Raw genomic sequence first — 22127 nt, forward strand, 5'->3', positions numbered from 1 at the left:
GCGACCCCTGCGAGGTGACGTTCGTCAGGGCTGTGGCAACGCTGCAGCTGACGGCCCGGAGCCTGCGGGCAGGCTGCGCAATAATAAAAGGTGCTCGCTAAATACTTGCGAGCTGGTGCGGCCGGACGCTGGCTAGCGGTGACGGCCTCGGCCTCTGTGTTTATTGTGAGTCAACCAGCCCGAGCCAGAATCCGTTAATTACTAGTAACGACGTTTGGGGTTTGACTTCCAGCCCTGCCAATTCGCCCTGGGAGCTGGAGCCGGGCTTTTCCCAGCTCGTGTTTCTACGATAAAATCTCTGAGCATCGTCTGAGTGCTGTCGCCCTAGGGTTGGGTTGGCAGAAGCAGTGCCTCCTCCGAGCTGCGACCTTCCTCCCGGCCAGGCCCCTGGCGGAGGCACGGGTGAGCTAAACAAGAGGAGAAACCTCGCTGACCTGCGTCCCACGGGGATCTACCTGGCACGTCAGGGTGCCTGCGTCTCCGCTGCTTCTCCTGGGTGCTCGGCAGGCGCTTCAAGGCGTCCTTTCGGCGAGCCCCGGCTTGTCACGCAGTCCCTGGGGACGCAGGCGGGCGGTGAGAGGCGTCGTTCGGAAGCAGGGGCATGGGAGGTGAAGGGCACCTGGCGCCGTGCTGCCTCCTGTCCCCGGCTGGCAGGGCGCGGAGCCGTGGCGCGGGCAGCTCGGGGCTTGGCAGCTCCTCCTCGCGCTGCCTCCCCCGGGGCTTTGCCGCCAAGCGGGTAACGGAGCTCGGAGCTCACCTGGCTTAACTGCGTGCCTCGGAGCAAGGAAGCAAATTCGGAAGGCGTCCCAGAAAGGAGGGATGCTTGGGAGGGGCTCGGTGCCCCGTCGGGGGGGTTTTGTCCCGGGATCCGCTGGTTTGCTGCCCCGTACGGTTGGCGCGTCTCCTTTTTCTGCAGCTGCTGCTTCTGCTGCACCCACGCGGCTCAGCTCTTTGTGCAGCTCTGCGGCAAAACCCCTCTGGAGAGGGGGGACGCTGGGCACGTGTCCCCTCTGCTGTTGTGGGGCAGGACCTCTGGCTTACTGCGGGGCAGGGCTGTGCCTGGCGTAACGCATCCTGCCGCCGGCTGCGCGATCCAAGCCCCCTTGTAACAGCTCTATTAGGACAAAGCGCTCTTGTTTTTATAGCGGGATAAGGCAGGCGTAGCTGTAAAGCCCGCTGGAGGTGAGGCACAGGTGGTTTTGCAAGGTCGCGCGCGGCCGAGCTGCCAGCGCGTGTGGCGACCCCGCGGTGAGAGTCCCCCGTAGGCAGGGACCCCGGGACGCCTCCCTTAACCTCCGCACGTTTTACTTTTAGCTTTTCACGCCTGTTTTTGCTGGCGTGCCGGGATCTCTTTGCGGATCAAGCGCACTTGCGGTCCGGGCACGGCGGAGCGGGTTCGTGTGGACGCCGAGCGCTTGTTTACCCGGGGAAACTCGAGCCGGGCAGGTCGCGGCATCTGAGCCGCAGCCTCTGCGCTTTGTGCTAATCGCCGCGAATGTCACAACCCGGCCGGGGTTCTCGCCCGGGCGTCTGTCGGGTGACGTGATACGACTCAATTTTGCAGGGCGCGTGGCCACCCTGACCCCGGGGCCGGCCGCGGAGAGGTGAGGCTACCCCATGCCTGGCACCGCGGCTGCCCCGCGGGGGCACCGGGGTGGCCGCGTGTTGGCGAGCAGCTCGCCGGCAGCCCTGCGTGCGGAGCTGAGCCCTCCCGCACCTCCTGGCAGGGCAGCAGCTCCCCGTGAGGAGGACCTTTGGCTCCGCTGGGGGCCTGCACGGGGCGTTTCCACCTTGCGCAGCGTCTGGCTGGGGCGTTGCTGGCCCCGGAGGAGCTTGTGCCCTGATTCACAGCTCGAGCGGGTCTGCGAGGGCTGCAGCTTGCTCTGACCGAGCCCCGCGGCGGGCCCGAGCTGCTTTCACGGTGCTCCAGGGCAAGGCTGGGGTCTGGCAGCTACACGTCAGCTGCCGCAGCCCACGCTTGATTTTTCAGGTGACAAAGGAGGCGTGCGTATCACGAGGAAATTAAGGGGGGTGGTTAATGCTCTGCTTACCCTTTTTATACGTTTTTTTTCTTTAAACCTGCAGGCTTGTGCGAGCTGAAAGGCTGGCTGCAGAGAAAGGCAGTAACTCGGCCTGCTCAGGATACAATTTCTTATCTCGGCGTGCCCTCCAGGCGTGTGCTAAAGCAAGCCGCATACCTGGCGCCCAGCTTTTCCCTTCCCCTTCTCCTCAGGCAAAAGGATCGTACAGGTGTGGTGGAACACTTTCAGCGGGATTTAGGACGCCGACGTGTGCCAGCTGCTGCTCAAAGAGACCTCAGTAGGGCTGAGATTAAGAGGAATGCACGTGTGCGGTGCCGCCAGTCTGTGCTACGCACCGAAGGGCTGATGTTAGAACAGCCCCGTGCCTTTTGCTGCCTCCTTGTTCCTGAGCTTCTCAGGATGCCCTTGGCTCTTGCTGAGCTGTTCGGTAGCGTTGCAGAAGCGAGAAGTTTGTTCCTTCGAAAAGCAAGGGCTGAGAGTCTCACCCAATTGTGTAACCTTGGGAGCTGAAGCTTTAAGGGAACGAGGAGGGGAGAAAAAAAAAAAAAAAAAAAAAGAAACATTTAGGGGCTTTCTGTGGAGGCCAGAGAGGTGGCACAGTGGGATTTGGAGATGCAGGGCCAGGCGGATGGGCCCTGGCTGTCGTGCCAGCCCTGAGGCGGGCGGTGAGCTGTCTCGCCTTGTAGCCAGGCTTGCCGTGGCAGCCGGGGAAGCCTTTGTGTTTGCAAAGTCAAAGCTTCTGTGTGCACAGGACTTTTCCCAGGGCCTTTCGTAAGTCGTTCTCCGTCCTTTGGTTTCGTGTGAGATGCCGGCTCGCTCTTTGACGCGGCCCCTGCTCCTCCTGGGGCCGGCTGCTGGGCTCACCGTGCCTCTCGTGCTGTCTTCTCTTTTCAGGCCAGCCGAAATGCTGCCGTAGATGACCGTCTCGCTCTCGCCCCGCGTGCTATGGCTGTACATGGCCTCTGCAGGACCGCAACGCCGTAACCTGGGCCCCAAACAGAAGAGCTTCGGCCCCCCCAGCGGGCACCCCCCCGGCAGAGCGAGCGCAGCCGCGCCGAGCCTGGCGCAGCACTCCTCAGCAGGCGAAACCCCTCTGGGCTTTGGAGGGGCAGCATGTGAGCGCTTCGCAGGAGCGCAGCCCGCCGCCCTCAGGGATCCCTTTGCAGCAGTCCAGCTCCCTGTACCCGCCGTCGCCGTGCCCCACGCACCCCGCTGAACGCGCCCACCCGAGCCTGCCCCTGGCCCGGCCCTGCCCGGAGCTGTGCGGGAGCGCCCTGCTCCGTCGGCGCTCCTGCCTGAGAGCCAACTCCTACAGGTTTCCTTTCCAAAGCCCCCAGGACACCGGCTCTGCCACGGGAAGGGCGATGTCTTCCGTGCTGATGGAGCCCTGCCTTCTGCCTGCGCTGCCCGAGGAGCACAAGGGGTCTGGGGTCAAGGGCTCTGCCCTCAGCTCGGCTCGGCAGGCTGCCAGCTCCTACACACCGGTGCTCAACAACAACCCCTTCCTACGGCCAAGCAGCGCTCAAGTGCCTTCGCTGCGGTCACCGGAGATCAAGAAGCTGAAGAACGCTCCCAGCTTCCCTGCTGTCTCGTGGCCCTGCTCCAGGGACGAGGGGGACTGCTCCCCCAGCACCCCTGTGGTGCAAAGCAGCGACCAGGAGCAAAGCTGTGCCCCCTCCCTGACCCTCGTGCCCAGCAGCGTGACCCTCAGGAAGGAGCGGTGCTCCTGGCCGCTGGGGGACGCCGAGAGGAGAGCGCGCAGCTTCAGCGAGAAGGAGCCAGAGCTCAGCCCTGGAAGGGCTGCGCAGCAGCTGGCCGGACAGACCGCCACCCCCAGCAGCTTTGGACGCGAAGTTAGAAGCCCTGGCAGGACGAATGCGGGTGGGGTGTCCAACGGGAACAGGTGGGGGCATCGCATCGTAGCGCGGCTCGCCCCGAAGGAAACCATCGCTCCCCTGAGCTTGGAGACGGGCAGCCGCCGCCTTGCCGGTACCTCGAGCCTTACAGGCACCGAGGGTGCCGTTGTGTGCACTAAACGGGTCAGCCTTCATCTCCTGGCCTCCCGCGCTGCCTCTCCCGAGCGCGGCACCGGCTGCCGGCTCCTGAGCACGCCACTGTGTGGCAGGGAGCGGGCGGTGGAGCCTCAGCACCCTGCTGCCGTCTCCCACGTGGCAGCTCAGATGTCCGCCATCAGGCTGGAGAAGGAGGAGAAACGGCCCCAGGCTGCGCTCCCAGGGAAGCCTGAGTGAGTAGAGGAGAGGAGGAAGGCTGTGGTGAGAGGAGCTGGGCTGGCCTTGGCGTCACTGCGTGTTGGATACGCTGCGGGCACTGCTGGGGTGGCTGCAAGGGCACCCCTGGGCTGCATGCGTGCACAAAACCCATCTGGGGGAGCCTTCCTTCCACCCCAGCTTTCACAGGCTCTTGGGGTGGCATGGAGCAGCGGGCTTGGGTGACAGAGGGACACAGATCCCCTCCTGATCCTTTGAAGGGATGCAGAGGCCTACAGCTAACGGCAGAGCTGCCAGTGGAGGTGTGTGGTCCCGCAGAGGCACCGAGACCTTCCTCCCTTTGGCCAGGAGAGCTCTGGGGGAGGCACGACCCCAGCTGCTGGCTGCTGCGGTGCTGCCAGCGTTCACCCTGCTGGGAGAGGGGGTCCTTGTGCCTCTCTCTTGGTGTTCCCTGCGGCCTCTCCATCTTAGTAGCTTGGGATTGTCCATCAGCACTGGGGAGAGGAGAGCTGTCGCTCCTCTGGCCAAATATCTATTGCTGCGTTGTGGGTCCCGGGCTTTTCGGAGCCAGAAAGCACGTGCTGCTCCCTCTAATGTGACATGCTTTGTCCCAGCGTCGCTGCTGGAGAGTCGCTGCTGGAGCCAAGCCATCCCCAGGACGATGTGGAGGAAGAACTTCCCGATGGCCTGGATGAGAGCTGTGGCACAGACGAGGAAGAGGACAGTGAGTGCCCGTTCCCAAGGGAGCTGTGCCCCGTGCCTCAGCAGGGTGGGGAGTGCCGGGGCTGTCTGGGAGCGAGGTGTGAGCACAGCAGGAAGGCTGCGCCCTGACTCACGTTCATGCTGTCACTTTAGGGTGACCTGGAGATTGTGCTGAACCCAAACGTGACTTAGCAGCAAGGAGAAGCTGTGTGGGTTCCTCTGGGAAATGGGCAGGGGTTCAGCGCTGTCCTGCTGCAACACTTGCCCAGCTCTTCTCGGTGTGCAGGGCTGTCAGTTCCACCCCCTGCCCTGTGCTTTATACCACCAGTTAAGTTAGCAGATAAAACTTGGGATCCCAGGATTCGGGGCAGCAGAGAAGGGTCTGTCCCCAGGACCGTTTGTTTTCTCTCCCCCCTTCCTAACTTTGTATGCACTCATTCCCCACGGAGACAAAACCCGGATCTCTTTCCTCCTGCAGGTGACTCGGATGCTTCCTCTGTCGCTGGCATGTCATCTAACGGCTCTGTGGCTCTCGTATCCAGGTTAGTGGCTGTAAATAGTGCGCTGCAACTTGGCATCTTTGTCCAGACTTGTCTGTCTTTGTCCTCTCCGGTGACAGAGGAGAGCTGTAATGAGTGAGGGAATGGAGTGAAGATAGCAACAGACCACAAAGTTCAAGCCAGGTGAACTCTGAGCTCTCTATTACCCAGTTGACAGCAAAACATCCTGGGGAGGCAACACGAGGAGCAGCTGGCCCCAGGGAAGGAGCCTTCATCGCTCAGGCAGATGCCTTCAGCACTGAGCAGTCCCTCACCTCCTTGCAGAGGCCACCTGCTACCAAACCTCTGCCAATTATGCTCCGTACATCCCAGACCTCGCCTCTGCAAAACACTTCAGAACTTCTGTGTGAATGTTGTTCCTTGTAAACTCTACTTATAGCATCATCACGTGTGTAGCAATGGGTGTGTTACCAGTTCTACCTTTCCTCCCAGATATTAGGGATTGACATAGTCATAGAACGGTTTGGGTTGGAAGGGACCTTAAAGCCCATCTAATGCCACCCCCCTTGCCATGGGCAGGGACACCTCCCACCAGACCGGGGTGCCCGAAGCCCCGTCCAGCCTGGCCTTGAGCACCTCCAGGGATGGGGCATCCACAGCTTCTCTGGGCAGCCTGTTCAGTGCCTCACCACCCTCAGAGTAAAGATTTTCTTCCTTATATCTAATCTAAGCACACCAAAACCAAGAGGGTTACAACATCTTAAACATGTGTGCATTACAGTCTCTACCCCATGTTCCTGTGGACCAGGTTATAGGTTTTATTGTGTAACAAACTCCACCCCGTGCCCCTGCAAAACCCACAAGCAGATAACAACAGTTGGCACACACATTTGGTGCAAACTCCACCCCTTGTCTCTGCAGATTGGTTACTGGCCTTTACGCCCACTGCTTGCACCACATTGCAATGATGCGAATTCCTGATTGCTGCAGTCTTGGGCCACATCAGAACAGTTTCATGTCAAGGAATTTCAATCCATTTGATTTATTGCTGATTAATAAACTTTTACTGGTTCTGACATTGAAAATAATGGTTGTATAGAAATAGCCACTTAGGAAGAACAGCCCAGCTCCCTCCTTTTTCTGATCTCCAGACCCGTTGCTGCATGTTTCCCTTGTGGAGGCGAGGGGCAGCACAGGAGGCTGGTCAGTGTGATGGGGCTCCATTTCTTCTGCTGTTCCTAGCTCCTTACTTGATTGTTCCAGTGTAGGCTCCTCCACAGGCCACGGTCCCTTTAGGGTCATAACCTCCTCCTGAGTTTCCTCTTGGTTCCTGCCTGGGTGTCTGGTTTTGCTTTAGTGTTTTTCCTGTCTCTGACGTTGTCCCTTTGTTCTTGTATTTACTGCCCTCTTTGGAATATATTTTTGCAAAGGTAACAGAAACTCATTGGTTCCTGGCAACTGTGGACAGTAGCTTAAGGATGTTGAGATGTAAACTGGCCTCTATGGGACTGCACGTGTAGATGCTCCCTGTGCTGTTTTTCACCTTTAGCCATCTGCCTGCTGCTTCATCTCTCCTAGGAAATGCATCGAGTGTCTGTCCCAGCCCACAGAGGATCAGGAGAAGGTGCTCAAACCAGCTCTTGTCCGCAGTTTATTCCCTAATGTGCCTCCAACCATCTACTTCAGTACGCGGGATGAGAGAGGTGAGCTGGGGCGTGTTGCCGTGCCATGTTCCAGCATCCTGGATCTCCCCCAGCCCTCGGGTCTTCTGTTCCGTGCTAGTTCTGGAAAGTGGGTTACACACCCGCCCTGCAGACCTGGTGGCTCTGCAACAAAACATAAGAATTGCCCTGGATACAGCTGTAGGAAATCAAGGTATCGTGTTTGGTTTCCTCCTGTCCTCAACTTTTTGCCTTCCTAGTGGAAAAGCTGCCTTGGGAGCAGAGGAAGCTGCTGCGGTGGAAAATGTGCACAGTCACGCCGAACATCGTGAAGCAAACCATTGGCAGGTCTCACTTCAGAGTCAGCAAAAGTAAGTTGTGGGAGGCTGGCAGCAGCTGATGCATCGTGTCCTCTCTCGCCTCCAGCCTGTGGGTGTGAGAAGGCAGACTGCCTGCGAGGAGCAGAACAGGATACAGGCTCGGCACTGTAGGATGCTGGGTTCCTGCTTCTGCCTGTCTGAGCCGCAATATCTGAGCTCTGTGGGTCCCGGCAGAACCCGGTCTCCCTTTTGGCTTGTCCCCGGCGTGGAGCACGGGGACATACTCCTGTGTTGTCAGGAGCTGGGGCAGCGTGTGGGGCAGCAGAGCTGGGATCTGGCTTGTTTGAGCTGTGCCTCTAGATGGTGCTGCCACTCTAAGAAGGCTGGCGCTCTTCTGGTGCCAAGCCCAGCACCGCTGCCCCCCGTCCCCATGTGCTGAGGAAGACGATGGCCTTCTGTCTGACTTTAACTGGCGAGTTCTTTGGGCTGGGATCTTGGCCCTGAAGAGACGGGTGGGAGAGTGCTGAGGAAGCACTGAGCATTCACAGCTTTCATCCATACCCTGCAGTGTGATCTCCTAAAAGTATTTACAGGACTCCTGCGTGTGTCAGGAGACCTCTGCTCAGTTAATTTGAGGGATATAATGAGGCATGCTGGGCAGACCAAGACCTAACAAGTCTTGCAATCCTACGCATCCCTATGCAGAGCAGAGCTGGTTAGTTAACTGCTTTATTTGCCTGCTGGAAAAAAAGGAAGGTAAGGATAAGATACTGGGGGTTGAAAGCTATTTCTTTGACCCCGTGTCTGCACAGACCCCTTACAGCAGTCCTGTTTGTGGGGATATGACCCTCCTGGTTGACTGGACCCCACTCACAGCCCTTGGTTGGGCAGCTTTGCCGTAACCACTGTGACTGCTTTGAGCTATTGCTGTGCATTATCCCTGGCATGCTTCTACCAGCCCAAGGAAATGGGGTGCTGTTGGGTTGAGAGGGTGTTGTGGGCGGCAGGGTGCTTGGTCATGGACTTTTCTGTTCTTCCTGCAGAGAGCAATGACTGGCTGGGCTGCTGGGGCCACCACATGAAATCCCCCAGCTTCAGAGCCATCCGGGAGCACCAGAAGGTAGGGGATGTCGTGGGCTGACCTCATTCACATAGGTGGAGAGTGTGCTGGGAGCAGTCTGGGAGTCCCCCCTTCGGGGCCAGGCGTTTGCTGTGCAAACTGTCCTTGCACTGTCCCTTTCCCTGTGTGGCAGCTGGTATTTCTGTGCTGGGAGATGAGCCCAAGAGACAGGCTCAGATGGGAGCTGAGCGAACGACTCTGCTGGCTACCTACAGACCAAGGCTGTAGCTAAGCTCTGTTCACGTGTGGTTTTGTCTAAACCCAGTTATTGTTGTTTAGAGTAATCTTTCCACTGGCAGAACCGAGCCAGAACTGTTTGTCACTGCGAAGCTTCAAGAGCGGGTGGGTCCTGCCTTGGTGCAGGGCTGGTGGGGGAGCAAGGAAGATTTGACCCTGCACTGGGTTCAGAGAGGATGTATCCCCTGGCCAGGGAGCAGCATGGGGTGTCAGGGAGATCTCATGGGATCTGGGTTCCTTTCCAGCTAAACCACTTCCCTGGTTCATTTCAAATTGGGAGAAAAGACCGTCTGTGGCGCAACCTGTTGAAGATGCAGACTCGCTGTGGAAAGAAAGAGTTTAACTTCTTCCCCCAGTCCTTCATCCTGCCCCAGGACATCAAATTACTCAGGAAAGCATGGGAGGAAGGAGCTAGCCGACAGAAATGGATTGTGAAACCAGTAAGGGCAAAGCTGCACTCGATTCCCTGTCCCTGTGGAACATCCAGCTGCAGGGAGAACGACTGATCCCTTCTTGTTAATGTTTTGCAGCCAGCATCAGCAAGAGGCATTGGCATTCAGGTTATCCACAAATGGAGCCAGCTCCCCAAAAGGAGACCACTGCTGGTGCAGAGGTGAGTGAAGAAAAACAAGGCTGACAGGTTGACTTCCTAGCGTCTCATCCCTCAGGCCAGATCTGGGCAGATCTGGCCACTACCCAGCAGAGCAGAAGCATCTGATTTGCATCTGGAAACTTCTCTACTGCCTGGGCGTAATGCTGCTGCTGGAAGCCTGGCTTACAGGAGTGCTGCTATCCCTGCAGGAAGTTCTGCGGTCTTGGGTACAATCTAGATCTTAGTCTGGCTCCACGGGCGTTCTGGAGCTTCTGTCTGGCAGGTGAGCCAGCTTCAGCTCTGCTGGGATCCCACTCCCACTGCTTTGAACTCTGGGGTTTGGTGTCTTTAGAGGCAAACGAGCCTTATCCAGTGCTCACAAGCACCCTGGGAAGAGTTGGGAACTTTCAAAGGTTTGTTCTTGCCCAAGTTAGAATGGGGCAGTAAGAGCCTACATGTATGTTAGGTGTTGGTGAAAGGGTTGTCTTGAAATAAGAGGGGATTTTCAGAATCTCTTTCTCCTTGTGCAGAAAAATGGAGTAGCTCATCTTGGTTTGTGTCTGCTTTCTGGGGAGGCTCTCGTGAGGGCAGGAATACCGTCTGGTGTTTGACAGACGGGGAACTGCTGTGTTGGCTTGTCTGCTTCCCATGTGAGGCGATAAGCTCTGTTATGGAAAATCATGAACTCTTGAGGTGGGGTGAATAATGAAATGATTTGGGTGAAAATTTCCAGCTGTTTCTGCTCACTGAACCAAACCATCTGTGGCCCGCTGTACATCTTAAACGTTCCCAAATACTGTGATCTGTACTGTAGGTATGAAAAGCTGCTATGCTTTAGACCTGGGAAAAATCTTCAAAATGGGACTGAGCAGGGGACTGTGATGCACTTAGATTGGAAGTGCTGTTTAAAAGGGCTTCAGCTGGTCTTCAAATTGATGTCTGTTTTTGCCAAGCCTCCTGGGGTGGGGGCAAGAGATGTTCTTGTACGTTGTAACTCTCTCCTGGCGCTTGCTTCCCTTTGCAGGTACCTGCACAAACCCTACCTCATTGGCGGGAGGAAGTTTGACCTGAGGATCTACGTTTATGTCACTTGCTACGATCCCCTCAGGGTCTACCTGTTCAAGGACGGATTGGTTCGCTTCGCTAGCTGCAAGTAGGTTGTGTGGCAGAGAGGTGACAGGGGTCTTCCTCAGCGCTGAGACCACGCGTGGCTGTGGCACCCCCGTTAGCTTGGGCAGGAGGCAGGTGTTCCACGTACAGTGGATGCTCAAAGCTGTAGCTTGCTTGTGTGCTGAAGAAGAGTCTGGAAACACACGGGGTCATTGCAGGTGGTAGTACTGAAAGGAAATTTGAGAGGATGCTTCATTCATCCACCTTTCCCAAAGCAAGATCAGCTCAAGATAAACATGCTGCCTGTGCTTCGAGTTGACGTGCCATAAATTAAGATGTCCCATCCAGTTTTGACTATATCGCACTGGGCTGCTGCAGTTCCATCACTGCTTTTGCTCAGCAATGCTCTGGTCTTTTCTTGAGGACCTGTTGCAAGGGTGGGATTGCATCCCTCGGCCCCAAGGCAGCCTGCTCTGTGCCTCGACCTTTGTCCGGTCAGCTCTGGGTCTGTGGGGATAGAGGTTGTGGAGGAGGCCTTGCTCCAGGCGCCCCAGGAGAGGACAGCAGCAGAGCTAGTGGGTGGCCAAGAGGAAAGGTGTCTGAGCTGAGAACAGAGCTGCTGCTTGCACCATGGCCCTGAGGGCAACCAGTTCAAGCTCAGACTGCTTGTACTGCTATCATCTCCTCTAGGTACTCCTCCTCGATGAAGAGCCTCAGCAACAAGTTCGTGCACTTGACCAATTACAGCGTGAACAAGAAGAACACGGAGTATAAGTCCAATTCGGATGAGACTGCTTGTCAGGGACACAAATGGTAGGTGTTTGGGGGGGAGTTTTCAGGGCACAGTGGCAGCTCTTCCTTTTCCCTGTAAAGTCAGCCTTTTTTCGGTGTCTGTACCCAAAACTCGAAGGTGCTTCCTGTATCTTCTTCTCCTGCTTGGAGAAATGGGTTTCTCCTGGCCTGTGACTTATCCTGTCCACTGCTGCTTCAGCTGTGGTTGTTGCCTGTACTGTTCCCTGCTTCAAGCTCTGCTCTCATCTGTGCTCATTCATCTTCTTGCCCTAGTGTGGGGTCGATGGGATGTGGTTAAGGCTGAGTCGGCTTTTTTTCTTTCCTGTTAGAAACTTGATAGGCAATTCTGACGCTTAAATTAGCTAGGTGGGCTGGATGGGAGCTTCTGCCCATCGCACACTGAACTTCTCTGTGGAGCCAGGGAATGAAACAGGTTTGGTACAAAATGGGTGATGTGTGCGCTAATTGGTGTGAACAGGGCATGGTGCTAAGGAGCAGTGGCGCATTTCTACTCCCTTCAGAGGAGGGCCGCAGCCTTGCAGGAGTTTCTGTTCCCTGCTCTCCCATGGGCGGACTGATCCAAGTGCTCAGGCAGTTGTCTCTGATTCCACAGTGGTGTTTAAACTCTTTTAAAAATAGTGCGGGTTAGAGTTCTCGATTTGTGGGCCTGGGCTGGCGCAACTTAGTTCGCTTCAAAGGGAAGCTGCAAGAGGTGCCTTGCTGTGAGAGGATTGCTTTCTTAGACCTGGACCCGCTGCCCAGTGGTCTGTTCCTCCACAGGTACACCGGGAAGGGTCTGCTGTCCCCCAGCAGCTGGCATCCCGTGGGGGTGGGATCGTGTGGTTTTTTGGTACCGCCACGCAAATCAAAGCTGGCTGCTCCCACGTTAAAGATGAGAGTGGCTGTAATCAACTCCATCTTGTATGCAGGAAGCGTGACCTTTGGATTCCTGGCCATTAGCCACACGGTCTCATTTAAGCAACATCTGAGCATCCTTGGCTTAATGTCAGGGCAACTTGCAGCGCTTGGTGTGGTGTGGGAAACTCATAAAAAGCAGAGATACTCTCCCCCACCATCCTTTTCTCCACAACATAAAAATAAAAATAAATGAAATCTCTCCACCCCCAGAGCCTCAGCGAAATGACTCTAGCTAAAAGATTTACGGGGGTCTTGCTGGATTCCTGCTGAGCTGCTTTGCAGTGCTCCTGGAGAAGGCCTGCAGGAAGGGGAGGTTTGCTAAGGACACGGAGGGGGAGGGAAAAGAAGATCTGGGGCTGACGTACCTTGCTCATGTGCTAATTTGGGACTTATTACTCCAATGCTGGGACAAGTCTGTGACAGATTTATGGTTCTGGTAGCTTGGCCCTGCAAGATGAGGTGCCAGGCTGGGGAGGGCTGCAACCAGGAGTTGAGTGGTTTGAGGATGGCAGAGGGATGGCTGCGCTCAGGAAAGGTGGAGATTTGCCCCCTGGCTTGCTGCTAAGGAAGAGCTTTGTCAAAGCTCCCCGTTGCTGTTTTCACTTTCCTAGCAGGGTTGAGCAGCAAGGGGCTACAAAACCATCTCTTTGCTTTCTGTCTCCCAGGGCACTCAAAGCTCTCTGGAGTTACCTGACCCAGAAAGGAGTTAACAGCGAGGCCATCTGGGAGAAGATTAAGGACATCGTTATCAAAACCATCATTGCGTGAGTCCTGGCACCCCTTGTTCTGTTCCTCTCAGCTCCCTCTCAGCCTGGTCCTTTTGCTCTTAATCTAAATGCTGCCACCGCTGTCGGCTTCAGTATTTCTCTCCGGATCCTTCCTTTCATCTTGTTACCTATGTTCTTGCTGCAGTAGCTGCTAGGGGCGAGCAGACCTTCTGTCTCCTGGCTCTGCCTGCAGTGCAGGGGGAGTGACCAGGAGGGTGCAGCGTACCTGGCACTCTGCCCTGCTTGCCACCCGCTGCGCTACTTGCGCAGGATGCCTGAGAATAAAAGTCCCTTGCCTTCAGAAGTGGGTCCTGTCTGACAAAGGCTGGGGTGGGGGCAGCTATGGAGGGTGGGGAGGTTGCTCAGGATCTGATGCCGGATCCATACGCAGTGCAGCAGCAGCTCGCAGACCTGCATCAGTCTTTCAGCCCACCCGTTCCCGCAGCATGTGGCTGCGTGCACTCTCAGAACCGGCAGTGTGCTGTGAACAGTCAGATCTCTGCTGTCTGCCTGTTGGAAATGAGCGTTTTAACTTGGCTTGCAGATCTGAGCCCTACGTGAACAGCCTGGTGAAGATGTACGTGCGGCGGCCGTATTGTTGCCATGAGCTCTTTGGGTTTGATATCATGCTGGATGAAAACCTCAAGCCCTGGATCTTAGAGGTCAACATTTCCCCAAGGTAAAGCAGTTTATCCTCCAGAGTCTGTCCCTGAGCCAGTGCAGGGTGGATGACAGCCTTTCTTTTATCACAACGTGAATTTGGCTTGTGATGCCCCCTGCACCCTGTGCTGAAAGACGGTGGGCTTTGAAGCCTCTCTCTCCCGATTGCAGGAATCCTTGCAATCCTCCTGCAAAGTCCTCCCTATTTACAAAAGCAGAATCCATCCTCAGCTCAGGAACCTTTGCTGGGCATGCTCCCGCTAGAGCCAGGGAAGAATACATGAAAAAGGAAGGCCAAAGAAGGATGCGTCATGTAGGGAATGGGTGACGGCAGAGATTTCTTCTTTGCGTGGGCAGAAGTGATCGGTGGCTACGCTGCCTCACGCGCCACTCCTGTCTTGCTTGTTCCCTGTCTGCACCTGGGCGTGCTGCTCAGGCAGGGCTGGGAGCTGGGAGCACAACCTCTCCTGCCTCTGAAAGTGGATGGGCGTGAGCTGGACACAGCTGGGATCCCAGGCAGGGCTCTGGGGTGGCTTTGCCAGTTTCCAGCAGCCCTCTGGGAAGAGGGAGTGAAGTGAACCATTGCTGGTGGGGAGCCCCCATGAGGGAGGGCATGATGTCGGGGGACACGGGGCTCAGCACCTCTCTTCTAGCTCTCGGACTGCTGTGATGCTTCCTTCCCGCAGCCTCCACTCCAACTCCCCTCTGGATGTGAGCATCAAGGGCCAGATGATCCGGGACCTGCTCAACCTCGCTGGCTTTGTTCTGCCCAGCACGGACAGCATAGCCTCAAGGCCGCAGACTAGAAGTGACTCCACGTGCAGGTCAGCCCCCTTCTCTGTCAGGGCAGAAGGGCAAAGCAGGCTCTTCTCCCGGGGCAGTTCACCCGGGGGCTGTTTTCAGCCCAACAGATGCTGGTTTCTGTGCTGTTAAGAGCCTGTGCTTGCTGGTTCTTCAGCTGTGGGTCTGAGGGACTTGCATCATCACATGGGTATGTGGTTCCTGCAGTCTCTTCGAGGCAGAAGGATTTATGCCTGATCTGCAAGTCCATAGTTGGAAGTGAGGCCAGGCCGGGGTAATTCGTGCTTGCTCTGCAGTTAGTCGAGTCTTCCTTCCCCCTGCCAGAACTAACGCGATGCTGAGCCACACTGCCTCTCCATCTGCTTGGAGGGCTGGCTGGCTGTGTTGGGGCTGGATCCGCTTACCCCATCCCCCAGAGCTGACATGCTGCCGCCTTGAGCAAGAGGAGCACCTGTTATTTTGCAAAGGCTGGAGCAGTTTGTTCCTTAGGCAGAATTACAGGTGTCAGAGGATGTAGAACATGCTTGTGGGTGTGCAGTTTTGTCTTGCAATAAAAGTGACTTTTTTTTTTTTGCTTTTTTCTTTTTTTTTTTTGCGTGTAAGGCTTATTCGTGAGCATGTGCCCACCCAAGCCCCTTTTCCTTTTGTGTTTTACCACAGTTTGGGCTTTTACAGGTTGGTTTCAGACCTGACGAGGGGTGGGGAGGACCAGTCCCGTTCCCTGCAGTAGCAGAGAGGCTGCTGGCCCTACGTCACTGAAGGGGCAGCCTGCTGGGGTGAGCACCCGCACGTGGTGATGTGCAGACACGGAGGAAGATGAGGCTCTTGCCTCTCCTGCCTGCTGTGTGCCGTGAGCAAAGGGAGAAGCTTGGAGCGCAGGCCCATTCCAGCCCAGGGAGCTCTCGCCAGCTTGTGTGCGGCGCTTTGATCACACGCTCATTTGTGGCTTGCGACAGAGGTGCTGAAGGGCAGGTGTCCTTGGAGGGACCTGCAGGGGATTAACCAGATCCTTAACATGGTTCAGATGATGCATTACCAGAGTGCCTGCATCCAGAGTCAAGCTTGCTTAACTGTATCTCCTGCCCTGGGAAGGATACGAAGGGTTTTTTTTTTTTTTTTGCATACGGGCATAATTCCAGTAGATTTGTATGTTCCCAAGAACTGTGCAGTGCAGCCTCAGGGCTCTGCTCTTCCTGTTTGGATCTGTGCGCTTCTAATTATTTTTGTGGCAGCAGAACAAATTAGCCGTGTTGATATAAGTGTTAAAAGGTGTTGGACAAGTATCTCCTAGACTCTGGCATCCCCAAATGGTTCATTAGGGTGCTTAGAATAGTTTAGATGCTTGCTGGTCAGATCATACAAAAGGCCAGGATTTCCCATGGCATGTGGAGCTGTAGCTGAAATCAAGGCTTGGGAATTCTCGAGCGTTGCATGAGGAAGTCTTTGATCCAGCGGTGCTCTCCTGCCTCGTACAGTACCAGTGCTGAGTACCAGTACGCCCAGGCCTGTTGTAGTAGTTAGGGAACTGCATCCCAGGTGGGATGTAAATCTGTGATCCCTCCAGGCTTCGTGTGCTCTGAATCAGGTCATGCTGTGTCTTTGGTCCTCTTGCATCCCGTGTGGGTATGAGGTGGTCGTTAATGTTTCAGATGAGGGAATGCTACAGTGCCTCAGTGAGGAGCTGGCAGGATCCTCCTTGTTGCCCAGCCCACATCCTGCCTGGGTCCTGTGCTGATGCACAAGGCTGCGGATGCATCACTGTTCTCAGAACTAGTGAAATCCTTGGAGAAAACATTCTCTCCTCCACAGCGTCTTCCCAAGGGTGTCATGATCACACTGAAGTTGCTGGGAGCAGCCCTGCCACAGCAGTACTTTGCTTTGCTTAAATGTTCTACCAGCTTTTTTTTTTTGTGTCCTCAGTCTGGGCAGTGCGTTGAAGGAGAAGCCCAGGCCAGCCTCTGAGCATTTCACAGCAGAGAAGATGAAGAAGGCCTATTACTTGACACAGAAGGTGCCTGACCAGGTATGACACAACCTCCTCTGCTACTTGCACTGCCAGAGTGCTGCCAAGCCACTTTTCCAAACAATCCCACATGTCTATCCCATGCTCTTTTTCCGATTGTGCCCCTCTGGGTGCAATCACGACGAGAGAGCTGATCAGAAATAAGTCAGGTTTGCTTAAACTACTGCTGCACGGGCACATATTTACCTCTGCCTGGACGGGTTTGGGGAGTAGGGAGGTGGGAAAGGGGACTGACAAAACGTAGTTCACTTCTCCCTGACCCTGGGCTGCTCTTGTCCGCAGGATTTTTATTCTTCTGTCTTGGACATCTTGACCCCAGATGATGTTCGCGTTCTCGTGGAAACAGAGGACGAGTATTCCCGGCGCGGGCAGTTTGAGCGGGTGTTCCCCACCCACATCTCCATGCGGTATCTGCGCTTCTTCGAGCAGCCTCGTTACTTCAACATCCTGGTGACCCAGTGGGAGCTCAAATACTACTTGAATAAACACAAAGGTAACTGCCGTCCGAGAGCCTGGCACGGTTACCTGAGTCAGGCAGGCTCCTGCCTGCGGTCGTGGGAGACTTCTGAACTATGCGTTTTGAGAGGGAGCTGCCTGCCTCCACACTAACCTAGGAGATATGTTCCCCTCCCAGGCTGCTTCACATGCCAGGAAAAGCTTACTCTGAGTTGATCACAGATGTTGGTTGTGCTGGTAAACTCAGCACCAGCACTTCTAGGGGCCTTAGGGTTTCCTAGTATCCAACCGAAGCAGGCTGGATTCTGCCGTCAGCCTGTAACTCTGGCCTCTTGGTGCATAACTCTGCCTTCTTTTGAGGGAGAAACAGCTGGAGTTGCTGGGTTTGTTCCTTACCGGTGATCTGCGAAGTGAAGGGAAAATTGGGCCTATTCCCTGGTCTTCTGCTGCTTTCTAATCAATGAAGAAGTGTCTGCCTGCATGCAGGAGAAAGGGGCGTTTTTCCTAAACCCTAGAAATCTAGCTGTCATTTCCACCTTTCCAGGACAGCTCTGTATTTTAACAAAAGCTGGCCTTTAGTGAGGCTTGCTGGGCCAGACCAATTCTTTCTCACCCAGGACGGTGGGAGAGGCTGTTTAGGAGAGAAAACTGGCAGAGGTCCAGTGTGAGGGGTTGGAGAACGCAAAAGGAGTGAGCCTGTGGCTCAGGGCTCTCCATCTAGCTCCTGACTTTGCTGGAGATGTTTCTGAAGGAGCCAGCCTTCCGCTGAAACAGCTGTGTGTGCGCTCCTGGAGTGGCTGTAACATAGAGGAAAGCAAAAAGAAAAAAAAAAAAAAAAGCTTTTGTCACTCTTCACTGCTGTTTAACCAAATATCAAAGGGGTCAGCGACTGTCCTTCACGGAGAGATAACAACCTCGCAGCCCTCTCCAGCTGTGCTGTCAGCATGTGTCATTCTTTGCCTCGCTAATGCCTTTTCTGGATGCTCTTCCGTCAGTTGGAGGAAAGATCCTGTCGTCATCCTCACTGAAGTGCTGCCCTGAACTTTGCTGCTCAGGCTGGGTCCCGGTTCAGTGCTCCAGCATCCCCCTGGCAGCCCGGCAAGCAGATTTGCTCTATCCCATTGCTGGCCTTCACCCAAGTAAAACCCAATCTCCCTGTGCCCCCTTCCCGGTGACATATGTTCCATGCTGTCCTCATCTCTCCCTGGCCAGCAAGGTGCAGAGCCCTGCCTGGTGCACAGAGCTGGGGCAGGGCTGTCCAGCCTCACTGCTGCCCTCAGCCCCCAACGTGTTTTTTTTTGTTGTTGTTTTTTTGGTTTTTTTACCCCCTAAGATCCTGGGGCTTGCTGAAAGGTCACCGAGGAGCACAGTTTGGGCAGCAAGGATTCCTCCTATAGCCAGGGCTGGTATCGTATAGCAAGCCACAGTAACCCCAGCTGGGGCAGCATCAAGTTCCTGGCCATTGGTCTGCAGGTTCTTAACTCTCACGGCATCTGCCGGGGATGGAGCCCAGGTCTTCGCCCACGTTGAGCTGTGCGTGTGCTTGCCTGGCCTGGGTGTCTCCAGGCAGGTAGGAGATGATGCACCGAGCTGCTGCGGTTGGTCGGTGCTGTGCGAGGAGGAGGCTACCTGAGCTGCCGTCCCCTGGGAAAGGGGCCGGTGACCGCGGAGCTGCTCTGCATTTGCACTGGAGGAACTTTCACCAGCGCAGCCCAAATCAGGTGCTGCTGTTGGCAGGCACCGGGCTCGGGGGACAGCCAGTCTGGTCCAAATCAGCAAATCCTGCGTTGCCCCAGTTTCCCTGCGCGGCTGAGCCTGCTGCTCGGTGCGTCTGGCTCCCCGGGAGTAAGGCAGGCACTGCGGCAGCCCACGTGCTGGCGCTCGGCGGTGTTTGCTCGTACAAAGGGTGAACGCCCTCGGTTTACCCCGTGGCTGCTGGGGCTGAGGCACGTGTTCATGCAGTTACTGCGTGCCGTTGTACTGTGTGGTCGGTTCGCGCTCTGCAGCATATTTGTGCGCCCCAAGCTGGGGGAGACTTAGCTGTCTGTTTGCCGCTCATTCTCGCTTCTTGTCTGTTCTGTCGCTGCCCAGGTCTGGAGCTGCTCAAGAACTGGTGTGTCAAAGGGTACCACACCGGGGCGGGGACGGATCTGGCCCAGACGGTGAGTATGGCTACGGGTAAGCTAGGGAGAGGTTGTTCTTTGCTCCAAAGCATGTGAAGAGGGGCACAGAGAGCCCACAAATCTGCGGTTGTCTGGTTCAGAAGCACTTTCTGCGCGTTCCGCTCCTGCCCTACCTGTTTGCACTGTTCTTCCCTCTCTGCCGAGGCCTCCAGCAGTCTGGAAAAACCCACACTCCTCCATCCCTCACTAACATGAAGTCCGTGCAGTAAATCAGATCTGCAAGTACTTTGAATCTGAGACTCCTTGGATGCATCGGGCACAGCCTTACAAATTTAGCATCCCGCCTGCCCTTTATTCCCCTTGGTGAGGGAACAATCTCCGTCTGTCACTCCTGTGCCTTAGAGCAGGCTGATCTAGCAAAGAAACCCACTCTTCTGACCTCAAGATGCTCTGCTCCCACTTACAGCAGAGGGATTCATTAAGCAGAGAGCAAAGACTGCTCTGTTTGCTATTCTGGGAACAGTCTGGTGGCAGTGACGACGCACAGCAGTGTAAGGCAGTTTAAGCTGAAGCACAGCAGGGCAGCCTACCGCAGATCCCAGCCTATTCTCTGGGCACAGCGGGCTGAGGGGATTTTGCCGTGGCTCGAATGGCCATTTGGTTGTCTTTCTCTCCTCCTGCAGTGGTCCTTACCAAAGTCCTTCCTCCTCCAGAAAAGCAGCGTTCAGTCAAATGGCTTCAGCAAACTGGAACTGGGTGGACTGGGGTGAGTTTGCATGGGCCGTGCTGTTCACAGTGTGGCTTTGGGACGGGCGCCCTGCGAGAGGACCGGCAACAGGGAGGCCAGCTTTGTTTGAGGGGAGAGGAAGAAGGTTTGCAGGGTCTGAAGCCAGCATCTGATTTCTGGAGAGCCAACGGGTAGGGCTGGCAGGGTGTCGACAAGACTGAGCTTGTCTCTTTGGCACCGTATGCCCAGTGCAGATGGTGCGAGGCCCCAGAACAGCTGGGCTGTGTGATGTTTGGGGAGTGGCTCTCATGGTCAGGACATGCCGGCAAGGTGATCCCCGCAGGGCCCTGCTCCACCTCGGTGGTGAGCAGGGGCTGTGCCCCAGCATGGGGCTGAGGGTACAGCAAGGCCTGCGGGGCTGCCCCAGGCTGCTGGCTTCCCTGAGGAGGCCAAACGGGTGCCGCTGGCTGTGGCAGCCTTCTGCAGAGAGATACAGGACTGGAGTTCAGCTGGGTGAGCCAAGCAGAGTGCAGGCATGCCTCTGGTGTTGAGGGAAAAGGGATCTGGAGCCCAAGCCAGGGTGCAGCTGGGTTTCCATGCAGCCGGGAAGACCAACCTCTCCCCCTGACATCCCGTCCCTGTCTCGGATGGGGTCTCCTTTCTCCTGCAGCAAACTCCTGCCTCCAGCCGACGAGGACCTCACGAGATGCCTGGAGCCCAGCCCCGCTCCGAGCTTACCTCTCACCAAGCACGCTGCTGGAGCCGACCAGAAGCCAGCCGGCTGCCTCTCAGACGCTGCCCTGGTGCTGTGAGCGGGCAGCTGCCGTCCCTCCCTGGGGACACCTCAACCTACCTCAACGGAAGAGACAGGAGCTGGCTCCGGAGAGCGAGGACTGCGGAGCCCCCCTGCGCTGCACACCTGCCTGCGGGCTGTTTTTAGGGAGGGATGTTTTGCTGGGGAGAGCTGTGTGACTTCCTTTTTTAAAACACAGGGCAGGAGCTGGTGAAGTTGGGTTTGTGGCTGGATGTTCAAGCCGGACGGGGGGCGGTTTCTTTGCTGCACGGGAGCTGTGAGCCAGTTTGGAGTCAGCCTGGCCTTCCTTTCCCCGACCAGCATGGGCTGAGCCTGTGCTTGCCTGTGTCGCCCTGCGCTGACCCCGAGCCCCGGGGAGCCCCAGGGACCTGAGTCTGCTCCCCCCCACTGCAGGCCAGAGCGGGGAGAGCCTGGTACCCCTGGAGAGAAATCCTCGGCCACCACACTGCTCCTCTGGGAGGGGCAGGGCTTGGCCCTCCTAGCCCATATGTTTTATCCTTTCTGAATGCCCGTGCCACCCTCCTGCCCTTTGCCAGCCGCGGGTGGTGGGCAGAAGCTGGGCCTTTTGCCCCCGCCTGGCTCCCGGCGGTACGGGGGCAGCGGTGGTGCTGGGGGGAGCATCCCCTCCGTGCTGTCCCTCCTCCGGGGGCACCTGCAGTGCGTGCGTGGGGGCTGCAGGCAGGTGCTGTTCTCCTGGGCGCTGCTCTATTTTCCCTTCGTTTTTTAAGGATTTCCATTAAAGTTTAGCACTCAGCTGCTCTCGTGGCCTCTCTCTGTCTCCAGCTGCTGTGGCCCCACACTTGGCAGACCCCTCGGTGCAGGGGGACGCGGGGTGCCTGCTTGGCCCCTGCCCTGGGGCTTGCAGAAAACCCTTCCCTTCCTTCCCCTCTCCCCGCAGCCCCCCGTGCCCGTAGCTGGGCCCTGTTTTCTGGTCTCCTTGGTGACAATCTCATCACTCCTCGGCTTCTCTCCAGCACCTGAAAATAGCCGCCGAAAGTGGAGATGCCTGCTGCCAGCACCGCCGCAGCGGCCAGCCTGGAGCCAGGCTGCCCGGCTCGGGGGCCGGGCGCTTACAGCTGCGTGTCGGTGCCCTGCGGGAGTGCGGCGGCTGGGGGGGCCCTTGGGGCACCCCGGCGCTGCTGGCTCGTGCCCAGCACCCAGCCCCCTGCCTCATCCCTCCTCTTCCTCCCTGCTTTTGGGCGCCGTCTTCGCTGTAGCGCTCCGGGAGCAAGGGCTTTGCTCCTCGCGCCCCTTACGGGGTGCACGGGGGTGCTCGCAGCTGGCCCCTGCATCCCGCGGGTATTTTGGGAAGCTGTCGGCCGTGATTTAAAACCCTCCGCCTGGCCCTGCCTGGCAGCATCTCCCGCACCCTGGGCCCTGATCTGGGGGGGGCCCACGGCCCCGCTCCCCACCGTGGCTGGGCTCCAGCCGTCCCACGGGGGGCACGGAGCCGCTGCGTCCCCACGGCCAGCCCCGGGCCCGCTCGCCCACGGCAGCCCTGGGCTGGCCCGGCAGCAGGCCAGGCGTTACTTGA

General features: G+C 56.8%; 2 protein-coding genes across 3 annotated transcripts in view; both read left to right on the forward strand.

Annotated features, from left to right (window-relative positions):
* The window catches only part of STK36 (serine/threonine kinase 36), a 20328-nt gene extending 17253 nt beyond the window's left edge, over positions 1-3075 (forward strand). For both annotated transcript variants that reach the window (XM_040560709.1, XM_040560710.1), the window contains exon 35: positions 2937-3075. The gene's annotated coding sequence lies outside the window, so the exon portion shown is untranslated. The remainder of the gene's footprint in view (positions 1-2936) is intronic.
* On the forward strand, positions 2959-21345 carry TTLL4 (tubulin tyrosine ligase like 4). Its single transcript, XM_040560711.1, is given in 19 exon segments — positions 2959-3063; positions 3065-4287; positions 4885-4994; positions 5451-5514; positions 7051-7175; positions 7394-7504; positions 8497-8573; positions 9056-9250; positions 9341-9423; positions 10427-10555; positions 11203-11325; positions 12888-12986; positions 13534-13668; positions 14336-14473; positions 16371-16473; positions 16756-16966; positions 19021-19091; positions 19736-19818; positions 20450-21345. Coding segments are annotated over 19 exon segments (3327 nt in total). The 3' UTR covers positions 20592-21345.
* Positions 21346-22127: the final 782 nt, after the last annotated feature.

The sequence above is a fragment of the Cygnus olor genome, chromosome 6 (assembly GCF_009769625.2).
Source record: "Cygnus olor isolate bCygOlo1 chromosome 6, bCygOlo1.pri.v2, whole genome shotgun sequence".
NCBI lineage: Eukaryota > Metazoa > Chordata > Aves > Anseriformes > Anatidae > Cygnus > Cygnus olor.